A 17,317-nucleotide genomic window follows, 5' to 3' on the forward strand; every position below is an offset into this window, starting at 1 on the left:
GCCTATTCAGATCTGGTCATCAAACACGGCTAAAACCATTTCAAGCAACGTTTCTGCATGCTGGTCTTACACCAGAGCGATACTAAGGGTATCTTAGTATATTTTATTTTTAAATTAATACATTGTGAAATAACACACATTCATCAAATAAAAGTTTCATGCGCACGCCGGGATTTTAATATGCGACCTTCGAATTAGCTTCGTATTAGCTAGTCGAGAGCCTTACCCCTCGACCACGGAGGCCGTCAAATCTAGAGGGATGTGAACATTATTTCAGCCGCGACAATTTATTTGTTCAGCACGTTTAATTATTAATCATAATTCGTAAACGTACATGATCACTCACCCAATAATCAACATGGCTCCCTCCGCTGAACTCGTATTGACGGGGCCAACGTGTGAACGCTGTTAGCGGGTTGGCGACAAAATCCTTTGATGTGTGCCCGAAAAGCGGCAATAATCGGATTGACCGGCCAACGAACGCATGCAACGGCCAAGTCGCCCTGTACACGTTGTGCCAGCGTATTGGCCCAATGCATCGGGCCAATGTGTATGCGCTATAATATAAGGTGTGCGGGTGTGTCTCACCTCGAAGAAAGGAACATGTCATTTTTGTTGTGCGCAAGTTTTTACAAAAATAACTGATATTTAATCTTAAGTTTTAAGTTTTCGGACCATTAAACCTTCCACAGATAAGTTGATCGGCCAAACAACCAATGAAAAAAATGGAGGGAACGTTGCTGCCAAGGCGTAAAAAATAACACATAACCATTATTTTATTGTAATATTTTCAATAATAATTGGTATTTGTAAGTTGAATAACATATACAAATAATTAATCAACAGTAATTATTACTGAACATACTTGGAAATTCCAATATTAACGTTGATTTTCCTCGAATCGTGCAGTATAACAACTACAAAGCTCTCGAAAAGGTTTACCCTTTGATGGTAAATAGTCACGAAGTTTAAGGCAATAAGGAAGAAGACCTTGTTTCATACGATCGTTTTAATTGGGGTTTAATACAATTTTCCCAACCTTTCGATTAAATGCTTATAATTGTCGGATAAGCGCTTGATAACTGGTCCTGGGAATATGACCTACGTGACCTAGATAATGCTTTATGGCTGCCAGTGTTTTCACTTGATAGCTTTGAAATGACAGAATACTGACCTGTTAGGAAATTTAGGCTGACATTAAATAATATAATCAATACAATACACACATGCAGATCTGAGCTTGGATTATAATAATTCAAAGATAAGGTCCTCTATTTCGTTGATACAACGCATGCATAATTCTGGATCAGAAATGCTATTTCTTTTATTGGTTTGGGGAGACCCTTTGACCTCTCCAACTGGTATCTCGACCCATCGCCTTGTGCCGCAGGAGGATCGATATATTCGCATGTCCGTCACTCCAGGACACACTGATCCCTAGATTTCTATCCAACCCTCATGCCCTTTACCTTCCCAGAACTTCCTCTCCTTCTTTTCCTTAAAAAAGACCCTCCACTCAGCATCCCAAAAGTTGGCATAGGCCCCGAGGGAAATTATTTTCCCATGGGTCTCCTGTGAAGGGTTAATGTAAAAATAGCCTTCCCCAGATACCCCATATTCAAAACGACGATTAGTTCTATTTGTTACTTAATAAATATACCAGTTGACGTGTACCCGTCGTTGGATAAATATACCAGTTGACGTGTACCCGTCGTTGGATAAATATACCAGTTGACGTGTACCCGTCGTTGGATAAATATACCAGTTGACGTTGCTAACATATGGTACCCGGGAATCGAACCTGGTTATTAAATTGGCTAAGCTCAGATAAAATGGTAGAGCAGGCGACTCGTGTACTATCAGGGGCGGGCAGCTTCTTTGGTCATCAGGCTCGTCCATCGGTTAGGAGGTCAAAGGGTAGGTTTATCACATAATAATAACACATGGGTAGTAAGGCACAAGGTATATTAAATGTCTCGAGAAATACAGGTTGACATAGATCTCCCTACTAACTCTCTCTACTAATTTATGACGACCGGATCAAGCGTGGATTCTACATGAATTTACGAGAATTGAACACAAGAAAAGGGGATAGGTTGAAAGCTTACGATTCGTCTTGAGGAGTGGTATGGGGCATCATGTTGAGCCAGACGTTCCCGCGCTCACAGGCGGCGGGACAGTTGAGGCAGAGATATGCACTCGGGGTTTTACACGGGAACGGGACTCCATTGAGTTAGCTCGAGCCGTAATAGTAAACATGATTGTAAGTCGATTAGCGAAATGCCTCTAGTTTGGAAACTGTTACGAGATCGCGTTCGTTATTGCGTAATTTATGCAAGTCATTGGCGGGTAGATCGTTTCCGCGAGCGACCATGCGGTCAAGGCCGAGGTCGGAGCTAGACTGTCGGAGCGCGGCGAGGCGATTAGCTTGTGCCGCGGCGCTGCGTGTGGTCTGTGCCGGTCACGTATTTTGACCATCTGGCGGCGTGTTCGACACACGCGGTGAGGGGAAGTTGGGGCAACCATGCCCTATTTAACAATAGGGAGACTGTATTACGTAACACATTCCCCCTCCGCCAGTAAAAGGCGACGTGGTAATGAAGCTTTAGGCGCTAAAAATCCTCTTCATCTTGTCGTGAGGTGAGTAGAGAGAGAAAAAAAAGTTGATTTACAAAAAAAGAAGAAAGAGTACATGGTTATGCAATGATGAAAAGACAACATACAAGGTTATGCAGTGATGAAAAGACAAACATACAAGGTTATGCAGTGATGAAAAGACAACATACAAGGTTATGCAGTGATGAAAAGACAAACATACAAGGTTATGCAGTGATGAAAAGACAAACATACAAGGTTATGCAGTGATGAAAAGACAAACATACAAGGTTATGCAGTGATGAAAAGACAAACATACAAGGTTATGCAGTGATGAATAAATATACCAGTTGACGTGTACCCGTCGTTGGATAAATATACCAGTTGACGTGTACCCGTCGTTGGATAAATATACCAGTTGACGTGTACCCGTCGTTGGATAAATATACCAGTTGACGTGTACCCGTCGTTGGATAAATATACCAGTTGACGTGTACCCGTCGTTGGATAAATATACCAGTTGACGTGTACCCATCGTTGGATAAATATACCAGTTGACGTGTACCCGTCGTTGGATAAATATACCAGTTGACGTGTACCCGTCGTTGGATAAATATACCAGTTGACGTGTACCCGTCGTTGGATAAATATACCAGTTGACGTGTACCCGTCGTTGGATAAATATACCAGTTCACGTGTACCCGTCGTTGGATAAATATACCAGTTGACGTGTACCCGTCGTTGGATAAATATACCAGTTGACGTGTACCCGTCGTTGGATAAATATACCAGTTGACGTGTACCCGTCGTTGGATAAATATACCAGTTGACGTGTACCCGTCGTTGCTCGGGATTATCCTTAGGAGATAGACATATACCACTCTGGAATTTTCTGTAAACCGTTTTTAAATATACAATTCCGTAGTACATTATTTTAAGGTATCTGATAAGGTTTAGCCAGCGTTAGCTGTGTAGGCTCCTGAAAATATTTTTTTAAGACTTGATTACAAAACATCAAGTTTTCTCTACTTTCTAAAAAATATAATATGCATGGATTGTATATATATATAATGTATATATATATATACATATATAAAACTAAACTCAAAACTTATTTTCATATAGTAATAACATTAAAGATGGCCACCAAGTGAACACGACGAATTTGTCAATTTTCATTTTAACGAAATAGCGATTCAAATTCATTATGTTGCTTATACGAAGGTTGAAATAGTTGCCCCTCATTATAATTAAACTGATATGAAGAGTTATTATATTAATTTGTACGCATAAAATTCAGCTAACCGACGTCCTGGCAAAGCATAGCATGACGAGGGGAGTGGTGCTGTTGAACGAACTAGCAAAGAATTTAGATGTAAATGAATGTTCTCTAAATGACCTAAAACAATTATTGAAGAGTCAAATGCTGATATGATGTAAAATTGTACTGTAACTGGAATGAATGTTCTGTTGTACAATAAAAAAAATAAAAATAAAACATTGGCGGCCAACGAACGCATGCGATGGCCAAGTCGCCCATTCCAGTCGATATATATATATATAAATCTTCCTGGAAATAATCTTAAAATGATGAGTGAAAACCGTATCAAAATCCGTTGCGTAGTTTAGAAAAACAAAGCGCACAAACAGACAGACACGGATAACAACTTTATTTTATATTATTTAGAGATGCTACTTGTCATTATTATCTTCTGTTATTCTTTGCCTTTGTAAAGATGTGACTTTTTAACATTAAGGCCATGCACTACGTCGTGTAATATTTTGAATCGAGCCGCTATCAATAACACACCTTACGTAGATGGCGATAAGGCTTAAATTCCCGCTTCACACCATCCGCCTGTTCTTATTTATGCAAGAAAAAAACATGGCCAAAAAGTGCCTTTTATTTTATTTTGTGGATGTTCAGGCACAATGTTTTTCGATCATTTAATAAATAACTTAATTTGCCACATTATACAATAAAACCATAACCGAAAATGGGTTCGTAAGTAGGAGATTTTGAACTTTAAAGCACTTTTTTTTTCTGGGCTTATAAAAAGACTTATCTAAAAAATACTCGATTGTTTCAAAGGCCAGGATGTATTTTACTCGCAGTATTTAATTAAAGCATCTGAAAAATTTCTAGGCGACCAAATTTTCGAACAAAAAAAAAAGATTATAAATTACTACATTGTGCTTCGCCTTAATTCCAAACAGGAGGCCCTTAGGAAAATAATTTCTCTCTGGGGCTATGTCATCTTTGGGGATGCAGGGATGGAGGGTCTCTATAAGGAAATAAAAGAGAGGAAGATCTGGGAAGAAAAAAGATATGAGGGGATGGGTAGCAATCTGGGGTTCAGTGAAGATGATGGGTCGAGAGAGGCGAACTGGAGAGATCAAGGAGTCTTCCCAAACCAACTTCTCCGGATGGTGCATCCGCCACCAAGACCTGAACACACCTCACCCAATGAACCCGGGAATCCGAGTTACTCCCAAACAAAGAATTTAATTTCGATACAAAATCTCAACATGTTTCATGAACCAAGATTTTGTATAGAAATAAAGTGATGTAAACAATGTTATTTGTGTTTTAATAAAAAATAAATAATGCCATCACAAAGTGAAAAGCAGTTAGAAAAAGTTTTCTTCGAAAAATTAAAGAATTTAAAGTAAATTTCCAGATAATAAGCTGATTTTATGCGTACAAATTAATATAATAACTCTTCATATCAGTTTAATTATAATGAGGGGCGTCTATTTCAACCTTCGTATAAGGAACATAATGAATTTTAATCGCTATTTCGTTAAAATTAAAATTGACAAATTCGGCCATCTTTAATGTTATTACTATATGAAAATAGGTTTTGAGTTTAGTTTTATATATGATATGGCGTAAACAAAAGACATTAAATTATATGTATTTTTTTAACATTAATTTAATTTAAATAAATTATTTAAATACATTAATTTGCTCATCTCGAGACTGAAATAATAGATAGGTACTCCTCATTGTTATTAAGAGGTAGCTACAAGCCAAAAATGTGTATATTCTTGGTATACCTTATACTGTAGGTAATAGCATTAAAATCGCTTGACAAACGCTTGAGTCTAGAAACGTTATATTAAAAGCACAAAAATGTTTTTTTTAATTTATTTTGTAAATAATTTTATAAGAAAACAAAAAAGTTAATTAAGTGAAACTGTCACAGATAATCTTAGCTATAATACTGTATTTTTTAAAGTTGTTTCCTTTATGCGTTCATACATTTCTATTGAAAAATATATTTTTAGTAGTTTACATTTATATTTTTTATTGAGTAATTTATTTGTATTCTAGTCAAGCGAAACGATAGGAAAACCTTCAATTTATCTAAAGCATATTTTTTGGTATTCACAATGTACACCAATTCGTTATAAAGATTAATCAAAATTGTGATTTGGCATTAAGCTTCGCCTTAAACTGAAACAGAGTGCTTAAAATAATTTGTACGTATTAAAGACGTGTCCAAGGTGGGTGCAAAATACAGCATTTAAAATTTCTAGTGGTTGAAAATAACAAATGGCTAAACATATTCCAAGGTTTTACTAGGTACAATCCAACAAAGCATCAGGCACAATGCACAATCATAGGTAGGTATCTAATCAGGGATACAGCGTATGGGAACCCTTCATAGACTTTCAACCTTGTCTGATGTTAGATTTCTATTATGCATAATTTATATACTGCTTCAAAATATACAATATAATATTTTCATTTTCTTTTCTACTCTTCTAGGCTTCTATTCTACTATTCTCTGTGTGAATACAACAACTTGAGATGTAATAGAATAATATATAGGTTCATATAATTTATATTGGCTTAGTATTAGACAAAATCTAAATAATAACATAAAATATATTTGAATAAAGATTTTTTTTATTTCCTTTCAAAAAGTTTTACTTGTGAATTAAAATAAGTAAGTACACTTGGATGTCTACTTACAGCAAATTTTAACACATAAAATTTACCGTTGTTATAGACAACATCTTAAATAATGAAATAATTAAGTGTTTTTATCAAGTCTTCAAAGATGTTTAGCTCAAAATCAGATATCATTTTGGATTGTTTTGTCTTCGTGTCGCATTCACACCTCTGTTAGCAATATGTGATGTGCGTATTTCACTTTTTATTTAATGAAGTAAACATACATTATACATGTACTCTTTGTGGCTTTCTTTCATCGTAAAATAACTAAAACGTCAAGTCACGCCGAAAACTAAATTCTCTGATGGTTCATTAATATTTTAAATAGCTCTACTTTTATCTATTATTTTCCTTCATGGTAGTAATGTACTTAGATATATTGATTATTTAATTGTTTTGGTTCGTGGGAAAGTAAAAATAAAATTACAAATGGGCTGTTAAAACATCTCCATTTTCAGTAGGTTAATGTTTCAAAGTGTAAACTCTTTTAATACATATCTGCTTTTCTTTTATTATTTTTAATAAAACATGGTTCTTGATTTTGTGTTGTTTAATGTTTTATTTATTCAATCTATGTGGATATAACGTAAATACAGAACTAATTGTGGGTTGACGTAGATATTGTAGGTAATAAAACACGAATGATTTTTCAGGGTCTGTTTATTAATTTGTCTGCTAGAAATGAGCGAAGCAGTAAATGCGAACTAATTAAATTCAATTCTCAATATTTATTCCCACAAATTCGAAGGTTTTTCATACTAATATTGTATTTCACCTGAAATTTTTACATTCAAAGTAACATATTAAATTTAACCAATATTGTTACCTCGTTTAGGATCTGTATTATTCGTTTCTCCCAGATTTGTCTCGGCGACTTCCTGGACGTCTTCCCTCTTGAAAGTAATCTGAAACGAATCAGCCGTTGGCGCTGGTGTAGTCGGATATCATACCCGCCGTTATTCACATGTATCGGCAAATGCTTTTTTTAGAATTGTTTAATAATAATAGTAATTTAAATATCTCATTGCTGTATTGTGCCTTTATGCTCATCGAGAACGTCTTTTTAGAGGTTTCTAAGTGGCTAAGAGTTAATAAATAAATGGATTGTGCCTTAAAAATACAGTAAAAAAAATTATATTTGCAATAAACATTTTGTTCTTTCGGACTGTATGTGGATGTGACGCCTCTGGTATCTTTTATAATGGAAGTATATTCCAATTTGAACAAAAATCTATTTTAACGGAAACATAAATAACTTAAATTTTTTTAATTAAATTTAATGTAAGTATATCGAATTAAATAATATTATTGTTAAGTTCTAAATGTATTTTAAGAAATATTTCTATATGTGAAAAACCATTACACATAGAAAGAAAGGGCCTTAGATTAAATTTGCTTGTACAATTAGAAATAAATAAAAGAACCAATATCATAATGTAACATTCATTTGTAAACTAAGGAAAATTATTTATTCCCCGCTTCTAAGTCTAAGTACGTTCACAAAACCTAAATAATATAACACATTTAAATAAATTGATAGCAGCAACATCATTATTAAACAATTAAGATAACATTAATGTGGGGAAAAGAGACTTAAAAATACCCCCACAGAATATGAAATCTATTCACAATTCTTTGTCAGTAAATCGGTTTAACCGGTAATGAATCATTTTACATTGATAGGAGGTAAAATAGAATCATATAAATAAGTCGTCTAAACGTGGTTATAACCACAGTTTGAAAGTGGCCTTGAAAGCCGAAACAGCTGTAACAATTACAAAAACCAAAAAACACTCACAGAACTTAATAACAATATTATTAAATTTGATTTACATTAAATTTAAAAATATGTATTAAATATAGTTCTACGAATAAAAACAAAAGCGATAAATAACTGGAACTAACCTCACTTTTCAACATTCAGAATATCGTCTCAAAATTGGTATTTCTGTCGTGAGTCGCCAATCTTAAATAAAACAGCAAAAATTATTGCAGATTATTTAGGAAAATAATCTGAAATAGGTTGCGGTTATAAACAAATCTAGTCTTCCTTTTTCCAATTTACTGTCGCATTTATGTTTCTCTATTTATTTTTTAATAACTCTGATACTCCAATCATCATATATATGAACTATTTAAAAAAATATATCTTTAAATCCATAAAATATTATCTTTTGAACCGCATCACATATGTAGTTACACGCATTAAAACATGCAATGATGTCCAACCACACCAGCCTGCTTCGAAATTTCCTGATTATCTGCTATGATTCTGTACCGTTGAAATTCAAATTAATTGCGATTAAAAATCTGAATGAATTCTTTTACATAGCAATTGATACAGTTGCAGATACTTTCTGTAACTCCCTGGTGAGATACCACCATTTTGAATAATTGAAAAGTTGATTGTAATTGACTAAATTATATTTAGTGACCAGAAATGAATAGACAAAACCGTTCTCTATTCTTTGTCACTCCCTTTCTCCTCGCAGAGTCTTATCACCTCACAACATTCCCAACATTGAGGGTGCCATGGTCACACTGGATCCCGACAGATGAAATAGTATGATTTGTTTTATGAAATAAAACATTTTTCTACATATAAATACACCGAAAACCAATGCATTTGGAAATTCTTGTGGTCGACAGAGCAGGTACGAATTATTCTGATGCCACGGATTTCAAAGTTAGGTGACATTTTTTCAGAAATCTTTGAGAACGGGTAAGATAGTTACTCTTACTTAAGGCGATGCCATACGTAGTAATGCAAAATCATGTGTTTTTTGTTTGAAAATTTGGTCGCCTAGAAATGTTTCAGATGCTTAAATTAAATACAGCGAGTAGAATACATCTTGACCTTTAAAATAATCGAGTATTTTTTAGATAAGTCTTTTTATAAGCCCAGAAAAAAATAATGTAAAGGCCTATGAAAACTGCTTTAAAGTTCAAAATCTCCTACTTACGAACCCATTTTCGGTTATGATTTTATTGTATAATGTGGCAAATTAAGTTATTTAGAAAATGATCGAGAAAAAAATAAATATTAATGCCTGAACATCCACAAAATAAAATAAAAGGCACTTTTTGGCCATGTTTTTTTCTTGCATAAATCAAAACAGGCGGATGGTGTTAAGCGGGAATTTAAACCTTATCGCCATCTACGTAAGGGTTGTTATTGATAGCGGCTTAATTTAAAATATTACACGACGTAGTGCATCGCCTTAAAATATCAGTTTCTTGTTTCATTTAAAAGGGTTAACATGATGCGTGGTAAATCTTGTTTTTAGGAATCATTTTTTTCCCTGCCGAGAAAAAACAAGACATCAAATAATAGCCAGGTAATATTTTAAACACTCATATGAGGTAAAATTTTTGAGGCTCCTATGACGCTGTTCTATTTATATGATGAACAAGTAGAGTTATATTCAGTGAATTTTAATGATTCCCGCTTACAATTTTTTTTAACCTTAGTACAGTTTATAGTGGACCTAGTTAGGTTTAACATCGAGCTAAAACACTAACAAACAATAGGAACATTTATGTGTCTATAAATAAGTAACAATTAAAAGTGTTGCCCCGCCCTTGTACCAGCTCTAATGATAGGGTAAACTTGATAAAAGATTGTCGTTTGAAAAGTAAAAGGGGCTAGCTGGCCTTAATTTAGACAAATATTTCAATATGTTTGCACCAGAAAACCGTGTTATAGTGCCTTTTATATATTAATTGATGCGATATTCTATCATTTCCGCCTACTGTCAGCTGTCTGCCCCGCACCTTGGACCTTATCAGTTATCACCACATCATAATGCACTAATGTAAACACACTGCACCGTCTGTTAGCACAGAGGTCTCACATTACAGAATACAGACGAGCGAGCCGTTGATAAAACAATGACATGTTGTGGCACCTTTTCAGAACATCCGCCGAACCGCCCCAAGTCCGCCCGCCAAGGCTCCAGAGATATTAAAGTGATCTACAATGAAGGTAATTTTTTTGCCCTCCTGCACGCACTTTAATCAATTACCTATCACCTAACCATACCTGTACAAAATAATTAGGTTACTTCAGTGCAGTTTGCGATGTGCGCAAAATCTTAATTCACCATTAATTATCTTACTCTAGTTCATCCACAGACATATGAGTTCATCGTATATGCCTACTTATCAATAGCTTGCAGAGATATGATATTTTACGATATTCCGTTATTTTAAATAATCTAATAAAAAAACATCCCGTAAAAAATAGTTTAAAAAAAATGAAATGCATCTATTTATTTTCAAATATCTTTTAAAACAAACAAAAAAAAGATTTATCCTTCCTAACCAGAAACTGGAGTCGACTCTACCAACCATACAAACTTCGCCAAATGTCGATCGGGAAGTACCGACATTTATTTCGAATATGAACTTCTGTAATGTCATCCGATTTCGTAGAAACGCGTGTGTGTCCGCTTGTGTGTACGTGATTGCCAATGAAAGTTGAATGCATTATAATTGACAACGAGTATATCTGTCGAGTTTTAGCTCGATCGTAAATCGGAAAATGAGTAATTACCGCTTCCAAGATGCCTTCATTCATAACCGAAAACAAAATTACAATTCAAATAGATGTATTTAAAAAAACTTCGGGTAAGTTATAAAGTTACAAAATACGTCTGTAGCGATATCTACACATAACTTTCTGAGATGGAAAATCCAGAAATAAGGAAAATATCGTTACTGCACGTCATGGTCTGGGATCCCGATACAACAAACCCTACGTCATAGTCTGGGATCCCGATACAACAAACCCTACGTCATAGTCTGGGATCCCGATACAACAAACCCTACGTCATCGAGTACACAGATGTAACTACTTTGTAGTGAGAATAGACATTTAGTAAGCCTATGTAAGATATTTAAGCCTATATAAGGAACATAAACCTGTGTTCAACGTCAAGAAAATAATTAAAAATAAATTTAATGATACATCTAACTATGTGGTTGAAGTAGAGAGTGAAACCCGGAAAATACTCTTAAACAAAGATAAAATTAAAATCGGATACCAAAGAATCTTTGTTGAAGACGCAAATCCAGTAATGCAATGTTACCACTGTTTACGCTTCGGACACGGTGCTGCAAGATGTCTGCAGAGAGAGAAGGAAGAAAAGCCTGTTTGCAGCTACTGCGGTCTCGACCACACATACAGCGAATGCGGGAACAAGGACAAACAACCAAACTGCAGAAACTGTTGCACTCAAAATGAAAAATATAAAATGACATTTCCAGTTAATCATAGGGCAAATGACAAAAACAACTGTAAGGTATATAAAAAAATGCTCGCAATTGCTGAACAAAATATTGAATATTAATTTTTACTTATCAAAAAAAATGCAACAATATATTTTAAATAAGAATCTTTTGTTATATTGTAGTATTTTGATAATTAATGAAGATAATCAATTTTATTTACATGCGTATGTGATATGTAAGTTTTCTTCTTTTAAGATGCTTGTTAATATTAAATTAACACATCAAAAGTTACACACTTTTCTTTACCAGATACAGAATATTAAAATACATTTTATAATCATTGTTTATAGGCCTACACTATTTAAATACGTTCTATACACCTACTCTACATATACTATTATGTCCATTGCCTTGCATCTAAATTATCTATTAATAAATACTGTATTTCAACTTTTTACTTTTATACGGAATGTTATAAGTGTAATATTTTATTATATTTTAAATAAAGAGTATAATAGTTTATATACACCGCAATACCAATATTCCCATTTAAATCTGCACTACTGTTTCAATACTTGTTTTAGCGGCGTAAAATCACGCACACTATCTTACTTACAAATCGTTACCAAATGGAGAATGAAACAAATAAATTATTGTTATCCATTAATTATCATGTTATCAATTAATTATCAATTATCAATTAGTTATCAATTAAAATACAATCAACGAAAAAAATATATTTCATGTAGAAAATGTACAGTATGTATTTACTGGTGCAAATTATTAAACCTACCTTATACTGAACAATACTATAATCTAACCATGAATGTTTTTGGAAATATTTTATTTAAATCATTATGTCTTTTAGTTTCATAGATGATGACAATGATATTAATTTTTGTAAAGTAAATAACCTGCGTGAATGGTTTCAAAAGCAAGATTCAAGGAAATGTGATACAAGTAAACTTAATTTTGTTCAACTAAACATTAGGTCAATATGTAAATATTTCGACCTATTTCATGTTTATTTTAAAGACTGTTTAAATCACGTTGACGTACTCATGCTTTGCGAAACGGCAATTCGTTCGGAACTTGTTAATCTTTATGATATTCCCGGATACAATTCGTATCACTATTGTAGAAAACAAAAATCCGGTGGAGGCATCTTGTTATATATAAAGAATAACCTTTCCTTTTCGCAAATATTTCTGGACACCAAATTTTTTGAGAACGTTTTTGGAATATTGACACTTCCAAATAAGAGCACTTTAAATGTCTTAGCAATATACCGACCCCCGAATCTAAATAAGCTATCATTTTTGTCAGAAATATCCTCTGTGTTTGAAAACAATATTAAATCAAATGAAAGTGTAATATTTTTCGGCGACATAAATTTAAATTTATTAAACAAAAATGATCCTATCATAATAAATTATGAAAATATTCTTACAAATAACTATTTGAAAAAATGTATAGATGGCGTCACTAGGGAAGTAATTGTTAAACAGAAAATAAATAGTTCATGTATCGATCATTTCTACGTGCGAATAAGCGGTAAACTGCCCGCTGGATTAACCAGTACAATCTTCGCATGTGTATGTGACTATAACATTGCCGATCACAACACAACAGCTATAAGTATACGCTATAACTCGGTAGATAATTTAAACTCAAATGATTATAATAAAGTTAAAATTCTTTCGCAAAAACTGGTTGATAAACATATTTGTAATTATGATTGGAAATCGCTTCTAAAGGAAACCGAATGTTCTGTTATTTATTTGAAAATTAAAAATTATTTTGATGACTTGTATAAAAAAAGCACAATTGAAATAAGCAAAAAATCAAAAAACCGACCGCATGCCATAAATGAATGGATATCTACTGATGCACTTTATAAAATTAAAAAAAGAGATTTTTTATACAAACGTTGGAGAAATGCTCCAACGAATAAATACTATGAAAAAGAATATAAGTGTTTTCGAAATATTTTAAATAAATTGTTAATAAAATTAAAAACCTCATACTATAATGATAAATTCAAAAATATATTTCAAGACTCAAAAAAAACATGGGACGAATGTAATCAAATCTTAGGAAAGAAATGTAAAAATGATTGTGACCAAGTTGCATCCAAATATCTGATGAAAGATCGGACCGAAGAAAGCGTAACAAATGACTTTGTTGATTATTTCTCTGACAATGTTTGCAATATGTTACATAAATGTAATCACAGGACAACTGGGTTTGAACCAGAGGAGATGCCTCAAAGCATGTACCTACCTAGGGCTAAAATTGCTGATATAGAAAACATTGTGAAGCAACTTAAAAGCTCTTCTCCTGGAATCGATAATATCAGAATGAGCGATATTAAAAAACATATATTAACATTAGGTCCAATTATAACCCATTTTGTAAACATAATCTTATTTGAAGCAAAAATTCCAGATGATTTAAAATGTAGTATCAATGTAGTATCAGACCCATTTATAAAGGAGGTGATCACACCATTTTGGGTAATTATAGACCAATCAGTATTTTGCCATCACTCGAAAAAATTCTTGAAAAATACATTCAAATTAAATTAATAAAATATTTGGAAGATTTTTCTATTATTGATACTAACCAATATGGATTCCAAAAAAAAAAGGGCACTGAAGTGCTACTTCAAAAGTTTGCCAGCTTGATAAATAATAATTTAAATAATAAACATCATGTATTAGTCTTATTTATAGATTATTCCAAGGCATTTGACACTATTAACCATAAAAAATTGTTGAAAATACTAGAAATCATAGGAATAAGAGGGAAACTTCTAAAGCTATTTGAAAATTATTTGAACAACAGGTGCATGCAAATAAAGCTTTTGAACACTTTAAGTAAAAAAAGAAAAATCTTAGCAGGTGTTCCTCAAGGTTCCATATTAGGTCCTATTTTATATATAATTTATGTATCTTTTATTAAATTTATTTTTAAACATGTAAAACACTTTGTGTACGCGGATGATACTGCATTGGTGTTTTCTTGTAGTGATTTGCAATTATGTATTGAACTTTTACAAAAAGATTACATTGAACTTTTAAAATGGTCTCACGACTCTGGCCTAATCATAAATGCAAAAAAAACTAAATTGATACACATTAGATCACCCAATGCCAAGGTAAATACTATTATACCCGAAATTAAAACACACAATTCAGATTGCCTACATGTTGGTATCCCTGCGTTGTGTACATGTGAAAATATTGAACTGGTTAAAAAATATGTTTATTTAGGTGTTATTATTGATTGTTTTTTCAAATGGGATTTACAGATAAATAAAGTCTGTGAACGACTGAGATCTATTATTAGTAGATTATATAAATTAAAATTTTATGTTCCAATATGCACACTTCGAATAATTTATTTATCACTAGCTGAATCTATCATAAGGTATGGAATTACAGCTTGGGGATTTTCCTCTAAAACAAATATAAATCATGTTCAAGCAGTTCAAAATTCTCTTGTTAAATTATTAGCTCATAAAAGTTTATATGAACAAAGGCATAATGTTCCACACCTATATCAAAATCTGAAAATCCTCTCGGTAAGAGCAATTATGTGGTATAAAATAATTTTTCAGCACATAAATAGCCCTATGTACATAAATAGACTGGAACACACTTACAATACTCGATTTACATTAAATGAAGGACTAATAGTACCAAAGCATGTAAACAAATATGGAAAAAGAACGCTAGACTACATGATACCAAATTGTTTAAATATGTTACCTGCAGAAATCAAAAAATGTACAAATATAAAAAGAAAATTTTTGTTGAAAAATTGGCTAGCTGAAAGAAATAGTTTGTACTAGACTCTAATACAAACTATTTCTAACTGCATATGCTTTAATTGTTTTTTGTTTTTATTTTTATTGTATTACACCTCTCATGATATGAATGTATACATTTGATATAATCTGTTTAAGTTAAAAGCACCCAATGACAAACTACTTTAAAGTAGTTTATTGGGACTTTTTGATTTTTGTATATTATTTTTGATATTTAATAAAAAAAAAAAAAAAAAAAAAAAAAAAAAATTGCTGTAACTGTATTACTTTCTCTTGAAAAGGATAGGTGAATTGTATTTCTTTGTAAGATCATTACTGCATGTATCAAAAAATCTTTATGATTTACGTTAAAAATAACCCCCATCGGTGAAATGATTGAAATAATGATTTAGTATGCATGTTATTTCGTATCACAATTACATGTCATAATAATGAACAGTGATTTTTTAAAGCATTAATACGATCTTAGATGACGCTTCCGGTATATCTTGGTAATTAGTATTGTACCTTGCCGGTTGTAGTTACGAATATAAATGTCTAAATTAACGATGATCATTGTGTGAACATTGCTTGGTGGGCCTTGATTCAGCGGTTCACTGTTATATTTTTGGTGTCTTCGTATCTTCGTCAACTACCATTTACAAAATGAATAAGTTATTTAATATTTTAATATTTGAAACTGTTATTTCGTGGTGGAATTCCATTATAAATATATATGAAGAAAACAATTTTAAACTTTTTTCCACTTGTTTTTATTTGACCGTGACCGGTTTCAGCCTGTTAGGGCCATCTTCAGACTGGTGTCTGTCACCAGTTATTTATTTTTGTGCACATATATTTTATGATTACTACATAATATTACTTTACAGGACGATTATTCTTGGTAATTATTTTTTCGCAAACGCTCTATTTGCTACCGATTTTGCAAATCGACCGAAATAAAAACCAGAAATTTTTCGCTTAGGTTTACAGACAAGAGGGGCGATTCCGGCCTTAAAATTAACGACTTTTCGGTTCACCAGAGACAACTAGAATCGCAGTTAGCAGAAAAGTTATTTATTTTAATGTTAAGGACAATTCCTTATCCTTAAGTTGAACGAGATTCGCCCCTCAGGTTCCCTGAAAGTATATAATTTCCCCTCGTTTCAAAGTGACTTTTTCGATATTTCCTTGATGGAAGGATAGTTGAATCAAATGGTCTTTGAACTAAATTTCCCTGTGTAATATAACTAGAAAATAATCCAACTGGTATCTCGACTTGCGCTGCAGTGGGAGGGATATAATAATAATAACATTTATTTGCCAATAGATAAATTTTACATATTTTTAACATAAATTCTATTGACAAAAATGTCACTGCTCAGCTATGCATTCCGGATCTCTCCGGGAATGTAGCTGGTTTTCAGCAGTGCCTCCAATATAATAATAATTTATACATATTTTGAATTGTTAATAATAATAAACTTAATACTCTGTAACTACTTTCATAATACCTACTTCTTTTGTATGTAATTGTTGTGTACCTTTTATTTTTGTCATAATAATAAAAAAACTTACGTACATTTATAATAGCAAAAAAAAAAATATATATATATAAATATATATTTTAAATTACAAGAATATTACTTAATTTATAAATCGCTAGAAAATGTTTTGCACCACTGCCAACAGGTATGTTTCGAGTTTGTTTGTAA

The 17,317-nt window shown here is 32.6% G+C and overlaps 1 protein-coding gene across 2 annotated transcripts in view; it reads left to right on the forward strand.

Annotated features, from left to right (window-relative positions):
* The window catches only part of LOC149423424 (phosphatidylcholine:ceramide cholinephosphotransferase 2-like), a 165,601-nt gene that overhangs the window by 10,739 nt on the left and 137,545 nt on the right, over positions 1-17,317 (forward strand). The window contains exon 2 of one of the 2 annotated variants that reach the window (XM_089631536.1): positions 10,476-10,544. The exons of the other annotated variant lie outside the window; for it this stretch is intronic. Coding sequence (XP_089487662.1) covers positions 10,476-10,544 — 69 coding nt within the window. The remainder of the gene's footprint in view (positions 1-10,475; positions 10,545-17,317) is intronic. 2 annotated transcript variants of the gene reach the window in all.

This window comes from Hesperophylax consimilis, chromosome 5 (assembly GCF_061612785.1).
Source record: "Hesperophylax consimilis isolate HC1 chromosome 5, BYU_Hcon_1.0, whole genome shotgun sequence".
Lineage (NCBI taxonomy): Eukaryota > Metazoa > Arthropoda > Insecta > Trichoptera > Limnephilidae > Hesperophylax > Hesperophylax consimilis.